The sequence below is a fragment of the Dipodomys ordii genome, unplaced genomic scaffold (assembly GCF_000151885.1).
Source record: "Dipodomys ordii isolate 6190 unplaced genomic scaffold, Dord_2.0 Scaffold81, whole genome shotgun sequence".
In the NCBI taxonomy this organism is placed as follows: domain Eukaryota; kingdom Metazoa; phylum Chordata; class Mammalia; order Rodentia; family Heteromyidae; genus Dipodomys; species Dipodomys ordii.
The window spans coordinates 635,212-650,891 of NW_012267297.1; the positions used below are offsets into that span (position 1 = coordinate 635,212).

Genomic DNA, 15,680 nt, shown 5'->3' on the forward strand with positions numbered 1-15,680 from the left:
AGAACAGAAGCCGTGCAGCAGCAGGAGGAGGAAGGTGGGCGTGGGCTGCAGGGCCGGCCATCATGGGGAGAAGATGAGAATGGCTCCAAGATCTCTTCCCCCATAGTTGAACCATAGTTCAACAGTGAAGTAACCAATCAGCTAGTAAGCATGGGGAACTATCTTCATCTATTTCAGAATTGATGGCGTGTTATTGATTCAGAAGAAGTTTTAGTACAACTAATAGCTATGTTTTAGTCCTGGAAGCTGTTATATAATCACTGTGTCAAATCAACCACAATTTCCACCGTTCAGAAGGCTCGGGCAGGAAGACAGAGTTGGAGGCCACATCATGCATGAGACACTGTCTCAAAACAACAACAAAACCATCATTATCTATAGTGGTTGACCTATTTGCATAATTCTATAGGCACCTATACCGTTACTTCAAAAAGAAGCAAAACCGAACTCTGAATCATCCATCTGATCTTGCAGAAATTAAAGCAAATATATGATTATAATTCTCTTCTCACCCATACGTTTTAGTAGTATTACTTTGAACACACTTTTGACATCTAAGGAAAAAGATGTTTTTCAAGACACACTGAACAACCAGCCTTACTTCTTTCTGAGGAACACTTCACTACACTCTCAGTGACAAGACTATGCGATCATCAGCAGGACATACTGTCCACAGGCACTAAGAAGCAGAGCTCACAGCAGAAAGTGTAAAGACAAGGATCAAATCCAGGCTGGGCCAGGAAAAAAAGCAAGATCTGATGTCAAAAACACCTGGATCAGAAAGGGCCAGAAGCACAGCTCAAGTGGTGTAGCGATGGCCTAACACGCATAAAATCCTGTGTTCAATCTATCTATGCCCAAAATAAGCTAAAACACGTTGTGGTACAACACAAAAAAAATGAGAAATCGGATCTACTTCCCAATGTAATATCTACTATATCTATTACATCTAATAATGATATATCAATAATGATATATGCCTTCTGAGAATTATTGAATTTGAGGCTTCTATGATAGCAAATTTTTTATTTGAAAGAAAGCAAGGCTAATCATTCTTGGGAATTTTTACAATATTACTAAATTGAGACTTATTTGAAGTCATACATTTAGAATGTTAGATTTCCAACAGTCTTGTTTTACTCTCTGCTTCTAATCTAAAGGTTTTGGAATGTTGTATATATAAAGTTTACTTTTATTTGCATAGAACTATATGAATCTGGTTTTTATGTCTCATAGGCAGGCATATACACAGATCTTGCATATTGTTAGTTTCTCAGGTTGAAGATGCACACAAAACTCAGTGTCTGTGACCATAGGGAACTGTTCCCTGTAAGAATTCTGCACTGATATTCCTCTGTGTATCTTGTAGCATAGATACGTCTCAAGGGTTGAGGTGTGTTTGGCTACTCTTAATCTAAGCACACAATTTGTAAAATTCATACAGACACAGACCACAGAAACAGTTCACTACAAATTGATTTTCTCCATCATATGCACACTGATCCCTGAAATTCAGAAAGGTCCTAAGAGTTCCAGGCCTTTGGCCCTGGACCTCAGCCTCCACAGCACCGACAGAGAGGTCCGTCTCAGCTTCTTGTTTTCAGGAATCAAGACGAGCGAGTGCCAGGAATGGAAAGCCGCTGCAGAACCCTGATCAATCCAAACGACCACATCGCTCCCCAGAAACATAAAGCTCTGAAACACTGTAACAAGGGAGAGTAGGAACACAGTGTTCAGGAGCAGAGAGGACATGACTGTCTGCAGGGCTCGGATGTGGGCTACAGTGCTGGTGTCTCTGGATCCAAGGGTGCTGTGCTGCATCCTCCTGAGGTGTTTGCATAGAGAGAAGGCCAGCAGGAGAAACGTTGTCAGGGACACGGTAAAAGGAAGGAGCAGGAACCCAGAGTTACTGAGCGAGACGACAGTGGGAATCTGTGTGGAGTTCTCTAGACTGGAATTGTAAGTCATAGACCCAGTGATGCAGATATCGACGCCTTTGTCAGCAAATACAATATTTAAAACCAAGAAGATCGGAGACACCAGCTGTGCCATTGAAACCACTCTTTCAACCTTCCACTTTAGATGGAGGAAAAATTGGCCATCTTGAGGTAAGAGAAGAGTCTGAAGTGATTGGCCACTACCCAGATGACATTAGTGGTTCTTAATGTACGCCAAGAACTTTTCAAAGCTGGGCACAGGAAAAGCGTTACCACACTTAAAATGGCTACCCAGAGAAGACCCAGCCTGGAGATGGCCCGTGCAGTGAGGATCTGGTCTACAGAAGCTCGCTTTCTTCTCCTGGCCCAGTCCCTGCACCTCACCAGGGCTACGAGCACTTTTCCTGAGCTTCCTATCATGTCTCACAACAAAAAGAAGGTGCTCACCAAGACGTCATCCATTGTCTGGAAAAGAAAGCCTCAGCTTATCACCACTGAAGACTTATTACTGCATTCATTTTTCTGCTATTTATATTTGCTCATTGACAAACAAAAATCTCACATTAACATCTCCTGTACAATGCCAAGCCAGGAAGCATGAAGACTTTCTAATGACAAGGTTCATCATTACCATCATGGAAATCCTGCATTTTCCCACGTGGCCCAGCTGAGCTCGATCACAATGCCATCTGTCTTACACAGAGCAACCTGAAACCTTTGGTTTGCTAACATGCAAACAATGACATTTGTTTGCATTGTGTAGGTTTTGTTTTGGGGGGTTTTCTGTTTTGTTTTGTTTTGTCTAAAGATTTAGTCTAGCAACATGAATTCCAGGGGGAAAAGTGGAATTGTAACAGACATTATTAGAGCCAGTAACAGGAATAAGAACTAGTACATGAAACTTCCTAACTATTGATGATTTATCTAGAATTCAAAGTTAAGTGTGCTAACCAGAGCTCTTCCTACTTGAACACTACCTAGAAAATTCAAATCCTTTCCAAGAGTAAATCAAATATTCCGAATTAAGATGGACAGGCTCCAGGAATTCCTTGCTCTCAAACAATTACTATCTCAAGTGCCACCTGTCTCTGAGAATGTTCTCTTTCCTTTTTTTTCTGATGACTCAGAGTTTCATGCTTGCTAGGTGGGAAGTTGACCACTTAAGCCACGTTAACGTTCTGTATTAAAGAATGAATTTTGCAGATAGAATCTCTATTTTGGGGGGCCAGGGAGTCTGGGATGGCCTGAACTGTGATCCTCCTACTTACATCTCTTAAGTAGCTGCAATTATACCCACCATCACGTCTGGCAAAAGTATTCTAAATTGCTCTTCTATTCAGAACAATGGGTTTGCTGCATCTGATTTCCAAGTCTATATGTTATTCTTCATTCCTTGTCTGAAACTATAGGACACAAGCTAGGTTATAAAACGCTTTTATGGACAATTGTATCTGGATCTCCATCATATTAGGTACATACAATTATACAGTTTCAATTTGTAATATCTCATATGCATTATATGTACATGTATGTCTTATATATTAAAATCTTTAAAAGTTTAATGGTAGACACAAAATTATGTTAATATTGTGAATTCTTATATTTAAATATTCGTCATAACTTGAGTTTATAGTCATACTTGCATTTTTTTACCAAACTTATAGTATGTATAGTGCTTAATCCAAACAGACTTTTATAAAATTCACAGTGGCATGCAATGGAAGAACAACTGAAAACCATAAATTTCTATTTTTTTAGTTTCTCGTGGCCGGCATCATTTGTTCACACCTGCAATCCTAGCTACTGAGGAGGCTGAGGTCTGAGAATCAATTTGAAGCCAGCCCCGGTAGGAAAGTTCAAGAAGCTCTTCTTTCCCATTAACCATAAAAAAAGCCAGAAGTAGAGCTGTGGTTCAAGTAGTAGAGTGCTAGTCTTGAGCTAAAAAAAAGCTCAGGGACAGCGCCCAGGCCCTGAGTTCAAGCCCAGGTCTGGCCCAAACACAATCTTTTTTTTTTCTTATGAACTGACTTTCCTCTAGAAGAACAAGATCCCTGGAATTGCCTAGGAGTCTGAGGGCTCCAGGCCTCGGTCCATGCCCCTCAGCCACCGGAGCATGGAGAGAGAGGCCTCTCGTAGCCTTCTGGTTGCCAGAATGAGAACAACTGTGTGTCCTGAGGGAAAGGTGGTTCCAATGACTTCCAGAGGCAAAATGATCCTATCTTCCTGCAGAAACTTGGAGTTCCAGAACTGCAAAAGAAGAGAAAAGAAGAAAATGGCGTACAGGAGGAGGAAGGCGACTGTCGTTTGCAGGGCTCGGACATGGGCCACAGTGCTGGCATCCTTGGATCCTGGGACATGGTGCCACATCTTCTTGTGGTGTTTCCACAGAGAGAAGATGAGCAGGAGAAACACTGCCAGGGACACGGTAAAGGGTACAAATGTGAACACTGTGATGATGCAAAACACCAGTGTGGGAAACTGAACAGACTTACTTGAACTAAAGCTGTAGGACACGTTGCTCAGATACTCATTGGTCCAGACACCATCATGTGCATTTAGAACTACAATGTTCAAAAGCAAGAGGGCCAGAGACACCAGCAATGCCCCCAACACTACCTTTCTAACTCTCCATTTTAGATAAAGGAAAATGGAGTTGGAAAAGTTGGCTATCTTGAGAAAATAATAGATGCTGAGGATGGTGGCGAGCCAGATGCTAAAATGGTTGGTAATGGTCCAAGTGGTGCTCATCGCTCTTAGAGTTTTTCTAGTGGCCATCAAAGCTGGGTACACCAGGAGGCTCAGGAGGAAAGACAACAGCATAGCAAGTCTGGAGACTGCCAAAGCCAGCAGGATTCGATCCACCGGAGAGATCTTCCTGCTCTTCCTCCAGTCCATGCAAGCCACCAGTGCCATGAATGTATTGCCTAAAAATCCTACAATGAGCTCCACACTTAAAGCGAGCATGAGCATGACCTGCAGGACACCACCCATCGCCACTGGGAGGGGGCCTCTACAGCCTCTACTCCACTGAGGACTCTCTCCTGGCGTCTTCTGAAGTGCAGTGCGGATCTGATTCCTGAAAATTCATGGCGTAACTCACGGTTAGAAACTCCCACCTGCAGTATCAGTCAAGAAAACAAGATTTAATCACTGGTCCATTCCAAGCCAGGCCCTGGTGGCTCACGCCTTTAATCCTAGCTACTTAGGAGGATCTGAGGATCATGGTTCCAAACCAGCCTGGGCAGCAAAGTCTGTGAGACTTTTATCTCTAATTAACCACCAAAAAGCTGAAAGCAGAGCCATGGTAGAACACTAGCTTTGAGCAAAATAGCTCAGGGACAGCGCCCAGGCCCTGAGATCAAGCCCCAAGACACACACACACACACACACAATCAGTTGATTCATAGCTTTCTTCATGAAAATCCCTCAGTTTCTCAGAAAACCCAAACAAGCATCACTGAGATATGTACCTCACACACAACAGCCTGGAGTCTTTGTAGCTGACAAGAAGGAAACGCTGAGCTCTCATGCGCCAACATGAAATATAAAGATATATTCATTAGTATTGTCTTACTGTTTTACATATTATAGTTAGACTAGTTGATTTCTGGGTCAGAAACCACAAAATGGTAACTCTTAATAGGCAACAGAATCTCAACTGATGTATGGAACTTCATAAGCACTGAATTTTTAAGCCCTTCTAAATTAGGTCTCTGCAGGAAACTATGCACATATATTCCAAAGTGACTTCTACACCAAAGTTTCAAATAAAATCACACAGATCTTAAACCCTCAAATATGTAGCCAGACACCAGTGGCTCACACCTATCATCCTAGCTACTCAGCAGGCTGAGATCTGGAGATCACAGTTCAAAGCCATCCCTGGCAGGAAAGTCCATGAGACTCTTATCTCCAATAAACCACTAGAAAACTGGAAGTGGTGCTGTGGTTCAAGCAGTAGAGCACTTGCATTGAGCTGAAGAGCACAGGGACAGCGCCCAAGCCCAGAGTTTAAGACCCAAGACTGACCAAAAAAAAAAAAAAAACGTGGCACTAAGAATACTTATTTTTGGTTTTTACTTCCTTCGCTTTTGAGAAGGTCATGAGTATTCATATCTACATACCATTATATAAATATAAATATACATGTATATCTATCCAAATTCTATTCATTTTCCATTTCAGTCATTCAGGCTTTCCATTTGTTCATTATGCATTAGGTTCATGTTTACCACTGTGGTAGTTAATAAAGATATCATGTAAAATTGCTTTCAAGTATAATGAATGCAGTATTAATTCATTCTGTACGTTTATGACAATTTCATGTGTGTGAGGATTTTTGCATCTTCTTGTGCTACGGGACCATCACTGGGGCTCAGCCTTCTCAATCACTGCTTCTCCCCTGCCTGACTTCTCGGTGGAAAGCAAACCTTCAGATTTCATCCGCCTCCTTTCAGCTCTCTCCAAACTCTGCCTTGTGACCAACTCTACAGGTGCCAGGACAGAGGAAGGATGCTGCCTGGGCAGCACAGGGCATGAGCAGGGCCCACCTGGACAGCTGGGCATGGTGACGCTCACTGGTAACCCCTGCACTTGGACTGCACAGGCAGGCCAGCCTGGGAAGCCTGGTCTCAAAACAAAACCACCTCAGGTATTGCAGAGAGACATGGAATATTCCAGGGACAAGGGTAAACCACAATCTCAGTCCCATGAAACAAGGCTGGGTAAAGAAAGCAGAGCCCAAATACCATGAAGATACCTCGTGAATGCCCAACATTGGGGGAAAGATATATGAAGAAGACATAAATCCAATTTTTTTTCACAAAAACTACTTAGAAGCACAAGTATATGGCCATCACGGCTTTGCTCCGCCCAAGAAACCGAGCAGGAAAGGAAGCAGAGGTGAAGCTATGTAGAGTGGATGCTATCACTGGAACTCATAGGCTTCTGGTAGAGACAGGGCTTGCTTGGGTCCAAATAAACGTGGCACTTCCCCTGGGGAGCGTCTCTGAGCCTCGTGGTTCATCCACAATGCAGAATATCCATTTCCCAGGAGAAGGATTCGGGACGGCTTACCTTGCACCTGAGTTCCTGTGTGTCTCGGATACCCACACTCATTCCTGTTCTATCAGCAGTCCATGCAACCTATGCACTGCCCTCCACGGCACGGCACTCACACTGTGAGCAAGGGCACCTCGTGAAAGACCACGAGTGAATCGGATGACGCAAGGCAGAAAAGCAGACATGCCGGTGCTGCTCCCAGTAAACCTTGGCCAGTGGAAAATAGAAGATCAAGGAGAAATAAACTCTCAAATCATGACGCCATATCTCTTCCAAGGACCCAGGCTGAGTCTTGGTTTCTTCTTGGAACTTCTGGGAAGTTCTTGGGAGTCACAAGTCAATGTGCTGATCAGCTTGCTGCCTCTCAGCTGAATGTGGTGTCGACAGATGCTTCATCACCGCCATTATGCTTGTCTCCATGTCTGCATCCCCCCCCCATTTCTGTACAGGTTTGTCTTTGCAGAGAAATGTGACCATTTTAATCCCAGACACTGGGTCTGGTCTTACCAACCCTAAGTTAAGATATGCACCGAACTGTACAGTTTCCTGTGTATGCACGGAAACACCTCTACCCTAGAGCCAGGCTGCAGCCATGGCCCTCCGTCCTTCATCCTGTTTACAGACATCTCTCCACTTGTGGTTAAATCTAATACTTCTCCGTACTACTTATATAACACATTAAACTCACCATAAATATTCATGTTACTCTTGAACTTTATTCTTTGCATATTGTATAATTCTGTTTACTCTGTATTTAGAAGGAAATACTTTTTAATAAAGTCTATTTCAAACATATATCTTTGATAAAAGGCTTATATTTGAATGCTCTTGCCATGCAAGAACAGTTCAAACAGTGAAATCCAAACGTATGTTCACAGAAATATGTGATATGAAGTACAGGGGAAAGTACTTGGGACTTCCTACAATCATTTTAGCAGCACATAAATATTGATTGTAAATGCTTCAAGTAAAGGAAAACAGAGTAGAAGAGTGACCCACAATTCTGAAAATGTCCTACCAGATCTTGTAGAATTATTTTTGAGATTAAAAATGATTGTTATCGATAATCTTATATTTTTTCATACATGTGCACACATCTTCACTTTTATTTAACACACATAGGTAGAAGATCTTCTATGTGTGTTCTTAGAAATTTCTTATCTTAAATACGTATGGTCTGGAAACAGTTGTAGAAAACAAAAAATGTTATAGACTCCATTTAATTTTTCCCAAAATTCATATTTGTCTCCATTATTCACCTATGGACTTGAAAATTTCCATTCTTTCAGCCAGCACCTCACCTGGGACACAACAGACAGAAAGGCCTGCTTCAGCTTCTTGTTTGCCCAAATCAGGATGCATGAATGGCTTGAAAGGTAGATGCTACCAGCAGCCTGATAAAGCAAATTGACTGATTCATTTAGTGGTTTATTATAATACCAGCCTGATATGATTACAGAGAAGGTATACAGAGCAAATAGCAAGAGGAAGGAGGTGGTGGTTTGCAAAGCCTTCACATGGACTTTAGTGCCGGGATCTTGGGCTCCTTTGCTATAGAGCCTCATCTTCCTGAAATGTTTGCACAGGGAATAGATTAACAGCAAGACACAGATCAGTGATATAACGAAGGGTATGCTGCTTCCAAGAGTGAATACAGTCATATTCGAAAGGTATATCGTGTCCTTCAGCTGGCTCTTCCATGTCACATTTCCTTCATAGCTATCCAACACATTTTCTACATATTCCATTGTAAAACTAACTGATAAAAACATCAACATCCCCAACAATATCATAACCATCATGCTTTTAACTCTCCTCTTCAGATGAAGAAATAGAAGACTGGAGAAATTAGCTATCTTAAGCAAATAAAATATGCTTAGTATTGTTGCAAGCCAAACACTAAGATGGTTATTTACCACCCAGGAAACATGGTAAATAATTGCTCCTTGTTTCCTAAATGTTCCTGTATTTAACACAGTGAAACAATACTCCATTATTATTACCCAAAGCAAGCCAATCCTGGAGATAGCCAAGCCAGTGAGAATTCCATCCACAGCGGAGATCTTTTTTCTCTTCACACAGTCCATACTGTTCACCAGAACTATGAAGGCATTGGCTAAGTTTCCAATAACAAATCCCGCTATTACTAAGAAGGAAGTAATGCATGCTAGTAAATTCATATCTGAAAAGAAAACATAAGGCAGGCCCATTATGACTAGATCACTCCTCTTGATTCTTCTAAATCACTGGCCTTAAACTCTGTGTCTTTGACTTACAGATGTGTGCTGAGGATCTTGTTTTTCTTAATTCCCTGATCAATATTAGGCAGCAAAATAACCACAGTGTTTTAGTGGGTGAATTAAATCCTATACTTATGGAAAAACATGCTCAAATGAACTTCCCGTGTCTGCTCAGGTTACATACCTGTGTCCCTGCAGGAGGCTGGGACAGCTCACAGTTGACGCTGGAGTGGAAATTGCATCCTCATTTGCTAGCACGCAAATACAGCCATATTCTATTTCTTTGTTTGCAATTTTGTCCTTGTTCAAACTTTCCCTGATTTGTGTTCACCGACTTTGGTTGTTTGCTAGTAAAATTTTAGAAATCAATACATACATACAGCATGGAGTAATTTAGAATCACCACCACTATGAGTTCATTTGTGCTAAGATTTATGTGGAATGAGTCCCATATTCTTCTATCAAAAACCCATGTTTTCCTTGAGAACCCTAGGCAGACCGGTAACGAATACCCTGTGTAATGGTGTTGTTTCCACATTCACAAGCTTGTCCATGGAAGTACATGTGCGCATGCACGCACAGTTCATAGATAAAAGAATGTTCTGTAATCTCCAAGATTGGAAATGTGTTTCAGGGATATCATGATGGTTGTAAAAGTCATTTGTTTATCCCCTTTCAAGCTTATCTTAACCCATTATTATTTTTCAAAACAATCTTTCAGCCTGGCCCTGGTGATTCACACCTATAATCCTAGCTGCTCAAGAGGCTGAGATCTGAGAATTGTGGTTTGAAGCCAGCCTGGACAGGAAAGTTGTGAGACTCTTCTCTCCAAGTGACCACCAAAATTCAGAAGTGGAACTGTGGCTCAAGTGGTAGAGCAGTTCTTGAGTTAAAAAAAAAAAAACTCAGGAATAGTGCCCAGGACCTGAGTTCAAGACTCAGGACTGGCACAAAAAAAGAAAGAAAGAAAAGAAAAGAAAAACTACTATTACTGTTTACCAGTTTGCTAAAAGGTTTCCACTTTTACCTATTTAATTTTATACAATTATTTCATTAAAATAGTAAAACAATAAAAATAATAAAAAGCAATTTCATAGCCACTTATATACTACAGAACCACAGCAACAAAAATGGCAGGGTACTGGCATAAAAACAAACATGAAGACCAATGGAATAGAAGATTCAGAAACAAATCCATATAGATACTGTTATCTCAGTTTGGACAAAAGATACTAAAAGATTCATTGGAGAACAATGATCAAATGTTTGGAGAACTGGCTATCTACAAATAAAAGACTGAAAAATAGACATCTTTCTCTTGTGTTGTACTAAATTCAGTTCAAAGTGGATCAAGAATCTTGACATAAGATCTGAAAATCTGAAACTACTACAGGAAAGAATAGGTGAAACACTGAAACATACTGGCATAAACAAAAATTTCCCAATATAATTCTCATAGAACAGCATGGATTAGAAAATGGGATTACACCAAACTACAAAGTTCTGCAAAGCAAAGGAAATGCTCACTCAACTGAAAAACCAGCTCACAAGATGGGAGAAATCTTATCAGGTTGTACATATGACAAAGGTTAATATCTAGAACATACAAGGGGGTCAAAAAAAATAAAATTCCAGAGTCAACTATCCACTTCATAAATGGCAAATATTGGACAATTGTCCAATAAGTACCTGAGAAATGCAAATCAAAATGAAACAGATTTTTATCTCTAGTCAGAGTATCCATCATCAAGAACCTGCACAACAAATAATGCTGATAAAGAAGCCAGGAAAAAGGACCCCTTACACACTGCTGGTAGGAATGTAAATTGTGCAACCACCATGAAGCATGGGAGGTCCTCAAAGAAACCACACCGAGAACTACCTTATGACCCAGCAATACCTTTCTTGGGCATACAACCAAAGGAACATGTCAGGACATAATAGAGGCACTTGCACACTTGTGTTCATTGAAGCACTAGTCAATAGTCAAGCTGTGGAAATTGCCCAGATGTACAGGTCATAGGTTCAGTCCATGCTCTCACAAGAGAGAATTACTACATAATATATATTTCAATAAATATAATATGGGATCCTTAACAGATATTCCCTCCACCCCAATACTGCAAATGAGATAGGTGAATGACTGGACTCTGTTCTAAGAAATATAGATGTTTTTCCCCTAGTTAAGTGGTGGAAGGATGGGAAGGTGGCTCAGTGGTAGAGCGCTTGCCTTGCATGCATGAGGCCCTGGGTTCGATTCCTCAGCACCACATAAGCAAAAAGAAAAAAGCCGGAAGTGGCGCTGTGGTTCAAGTGGTAGAGCACTAGCCTTGAGCTGAAGAGCTGAGGGACAGTGCCCAGGCCCAGAGTTCAGGCCCCACGACCAGACCCAAAAAAAAAAAAAAAAGCGGTGGAATATAAGAGTAGCATAAAAATAGTAAGTGGTAGAGCACTTGCCTTGAGCCAAAGAAGCTCAGGGACAGCCCTCATGCCCATAGTTCAAGCCCCAGGACCAGGGGAAAGAAACACTATGCAGTATTTAACACACTCCATTCTGGAGATAAGTTTTAGGGTACTATCACCAAGAAAATATTCTGACACTTGCACCAACAATTGAACTTTATGGACATAATTCCAAAACACTAATATCAAGAGTCCCCCTAGAAGAGGATCACATAGGAGCAATAGCTGTGTGTATTTGACCATATACTAGTATTTATTAAAATGAACTCCAAGAAATGAAAACAAAGAGGATTTTTATCTTTTTTGTTGCTGTTTTTGTTTTCCTTTCCTTTTGCCTTGTTTGTTCTTGTCTGTGGGAGGACAAGGGGAGACACAGAAATGGCAGGATAAAGGGTGAATAAATGTAGCAAGTGATACTCACTAGATACTATGTTGAAAATGAACTATATAGCCAGGTGCTGGTGGCTTACCCCTGTAATCCCAACTACTCAGGAGGCTGAGATCTGAGGATCATGGTTCAAAGTCAGCCTGCTCAGGAAAGTCCATGACACTCTTATTTCCAATTAACCACCTTCTGATGGCGCTGTGGCTCAGGTGGTAGAGGGCTAGCCTTGAGCTAAAGAGCTCAGGAACAGTGCCCAGCACCCAAGCCCCACAACTAAAAAAAAAAAAAAAAAAAACAGAAGAAGCCAGCCTGGGCTGGTAGCAAATTTTCCCACCCCACCCCCCACAAAAAAGTTTCTACATCAACAACAGCTGCATATATTTCCCTTCAACTGAAATGCCTGAAAAGACAAAATTCCTCTCTAGTATTCAATTTTAGTTTCATTGCAACATGTTGCTTGCATTGTGGCAAATATCTGATATTTCATTGTAGAGTTTTAATTCAGAAGTGTCTGATGTGTTGTGACCAGGAATTCTTCCTTGCAGATAGTTCTGCTAATCATAGCAACTTTCTGTGACTATGAGGCCCTCTGAAAGATTAAAATCCATTTTGTTTGCATGCAAATATGAGAAAGAGCAATTTGCATGAATTTGTAATTTTCTTTTTCCTAAGGCTTGGATCATTTGGGTTTTTAAGCCCACTTTCCTAAATCTCCACTCTCAAAACCAGAGTTGAAAACTTGCCATTATGTGATATAAGGGACTTGACTGCAGATTTTCTTTTGAGAGAGAAAAAAAACAGAAAAAGAGAAGAAATTTAGAGAAATTGATCATGTCTTCTTTATAGTCATAACTCAGTTGAGTCCTTAAAAAAAAACCTAAGCTGAGATTTTACGTGAAACAAAGGAAATTCTGAGTGGAAAGCAGTTTAAGAGGAAACAGAGAAGTGCAGCATAATTGGTATTTGCTGTTGCTGATTTCTTGTTCTGAATGCTTGCTAAAGAAAAGTTATGACCAGTTTAAATGTAGATTCATGCAGAAAATATAAACCATGGCCATCTAAAATTCCTTTTTCTTCTCCCAGTCTATATTCCTGTCCTCTGGTTCACAGTTAATATTCCTGATGACTTCTGTTATGGCCTTAAGGTGATACCAAATGTTCATGCTGATTTTTCTTTGCCCTTTTCTTCTGTGTATCAAGTACTTAACTTGACCACATGTGTTAGCAAAATGAGCTCCCTTCCATAGCTTAGTCCACTTCTTCCCTTCTCCACAGCTTAGCATGATCCCTTCCTAGGCAACACTAGGCCCACATAGTAAAGGCAGTAAACAATCAACTTCCAACCCCCTCTAGCTTGGGATGGCACTTCTATGGGGCAGCTACCACTATAGAAGGCAAACAGAGCCCCTTAGAGTGACCTTAGGTCTGGGCACCTGCAAGGCCCCTTATCTACTATTTGGACAGCAGCCATAAATCAGTCCGCCATGATGAAGCCCCTGGCCCACAGGTCCACACAAGGTCTCCGCCTCTTAGCCCCTTCTAGCCTCTCCTAAACCCCCTAGGTTATATAGGTCACCTCAGACAATAGATAATGCTTCTTCTCACTTCTCCCTTGTGAGGAGTCTTGCTGGCCCCCTTTCCCTGGCAATAAACCTTTCTTGGTTACCTGGATGTCTGCATGGTTTTCTGGCAAAGTCCAATAGCTTTCAACATGATCTGCAAGTTTCAAGTAATTCACACAATTTGGATTAACGTACTTTAAGGAAAGAGATTTTCGTGGGTTGGCAAAAGTGAAACACCCTGGAAAATGGATCTCCAAGTTTTAGATTATTTGTAGTTGTAAATGCCTAGGTTTATTATTTCAGCAACCCTGAAAGACAACAGTCATTATTCTTTTTGTTTTCAGAAAAGTCACTGTTCATGTATTTGGAATTGAATCACACTTCTCCCACTCATGCTCTCAGAATCCTCATAGCTGATTACTCAGCCCGAACCACATCATCCTGAATTAACAGTTGCTGAATTAACAGTGCACAGTAGTTTGATCATAGACCAAGAATTGCTGTGAAATGTTTTCAGATTAACTTTCACACAGTAAGACGTCAGTGTATCAGTCATACCACCAATTAATAGTATAGAACTAATATTCTTGGACATGTAAAATACATATATAAATTATTTAGCAAGTAAAATGTATGTTAAATTAACTGCGGTGAAGGAATGGGTGCTATTTGTAAATTTAACTATATAGATAATGTGTGGATAATCTATTATACAGAAGTTATTGAAGGTGAAAAACAAAGCATTACTACTATTTACGGTAAAGACTAGTTCTGTCTAGCTATGAACCCATTCATTTTCACATCACTTGATGCATTTCCTTGGTATACACTTGAGTAGAATTTCCAGACCACTGAGCAAGATAATCAAGGCTCTCCTCACAATGAAAAGTTCAAAATAAAATTCAACTCAACTTACCCCTTCACCTTGGGTTTAGATGAAAATATCCCTGGCTGATTCTTGTTAGAGGTTTGGCTCTCAATGGTGTTGAGGAGGGACTTTTTAGAGGTGACTGGCTGGTCTTTCTCATTCTTTGCTTGCAGCTTCCGGTACACTCTCACCAAGATGCTCATCGGCCAACCAATGGAACCAGCTGACCCCTATCTGAACCCTCTAAAAACCACAAGCCAGGATACCTCCAGAATACCTCCTCTTGGCCGACTCAGGTATTCTGAACCAGTGATGAAAAAGTAAAAAAATACTTCACTCCAGGCCTTTTATTTTCATTTGTTTTATTCATTGCATTTTTTAACCCCACAAATTGTTTTACACTGTGAGCATTCGTTTCAATTTTACATATATTCCTTTTCCATTAACTTACACTTCTTGGGTTTCTCGTTTTGTTTTCAATCTTTTTCCTTCTGGAAAATAATCCTTTTGAATTCCTGTTTATGAAACAACTGCCATTATTTTCAAGAGTGATGCCAATGTACGGGCCTCCTTCTGTTTGGCCCATTGATTCTAAAGCCTGCACTTTAGAAACACGAGCACTTGCACAATGCCTTTCTTTTTAAAGGAGTTGCATTTACACTGTCATATGAACCTTTTGCTTAAGCAACACACCTTTAAAAAAAAAAACCCCGCTATGGTCACAATGCTTTGCATTGCAGATGCGCTGTGCAGGATGAGACAGATGTGTGATATACACATTACAGTGTCACAGTAATGTGTGATGGAATAAATGCGAAGTTAGCGAAGGGGCTGGGGGTCGGGGGGGCGCGGGGCTGGGTGACAAGGTAATGAGGTCACTGAGGGGAGCCGTGCACAGCAGCCTCGGGCTCCCTTAGTGTGTGTCCTCGGAGAGCCGGGGGGGGGGGGGTCTGCACCGTTCACCTTTAAGTTTACAGCAGTGTTGGGAAAGCGCGTGTGTGCGGTGTTGATTTTCTTCCATCATTCTGGCAGCGGTTCCCCGGCTGACCGTGTAAAGTCCCGGGGGGAGGGGGAAGGGGGGGTTTGGAGGTTCGGATCACCGAGCACCGGCCGTGGGGCTGGAGACCCGGTGCGCTCCGCAGTGGCGGGCCTCGGAGGCGGGGG

At 41.4% G+C, this 15,680-nt stretch overlaps 4 protein-coding genes across 4 annotated transcripts in view; 1 reads left to right on the forward strand and 3 right to left on the reverse strand.

The window, feature by feature from the left end:
- Positions 1-193: 193 nt before the first annotated feature.
- Positions 194-2,688, reverse strand: LOC105992258 (taste receptor type 2 member 140-like). Its single transcript, XM_013025086.1, is given in 2 exon segments — positions 194-2,076; positions 2,079-2,688. Coding segments are annotated over 2 exon segments (843 nt in total). The 5' UTR covers positions 2,358-2,688; the 3' UTR covers positions 194-1,512.
- A 1,310-nt stretch (positions 2,689-3,998) lies between these two features.
- LOC105992208 (taste receptor type 2 member 14-like) lies at positions 3,999-4,928 on the reverse strand. The gene has a single exon (XM_013025031.1). It carries the CDS (start codon positions 4,926-4,928, stop codon positions 3,999-4,001), a length of 930 nt encoding a protein of 309 aa, XP_012880485.1.
- Positions 4,929-8,257: 3,329 nt separating this feature from the next.
- LOC105992209 (taste receptor type 2 member 20-like) lies at positions 8,258-9,178 on the reverse strand. The gene has a single exon (XM_013025032.1). The coding sequence runs from the start codon at positions 9,176-9,178 to the stop codon at positions 8,258-8,260; it is 921 nt and encodes a 306-aa protein (XP_012880486.1).
- Positions 9,179-13,570: 4,392 nt separating this feature from the next.
- Positions 13,571-15,680, forward strand: part of Smim10l1 (small integral membrane protein 10 like 1) — a 3,241-nt gene continuing 1,131 nt past the window's right edge. The window contains exons 1-2 of the mRNA XM_013025033.1: positions 13,571-13,593; positions 14,690-14,812. Coding sequence (XP_012880487.1) covers positions 13,571-13,593; positions 14,690-14,812 — 146 coding nt within the window. The remainder of the gene's footprint in view (positions 13,594-14,689; positions 14,813-15,680) is intronic.

Coding starts and splice junctions, on each gene's coding strand:
- LOC105992209 (XM_013025032.1), bottom strand. CDS start 9,178: ATGAATTTACTAGCATGCATTACTTCCTTCTTAGTAATAGCGGGATTT.
- LOC105992208 (XM_013025031.1), bottom strand. CDS start 4,928: ATGGGTGGTGTCCTGCAGGTCATGCTCATGCTCGCTTTAAGTGTGGAG.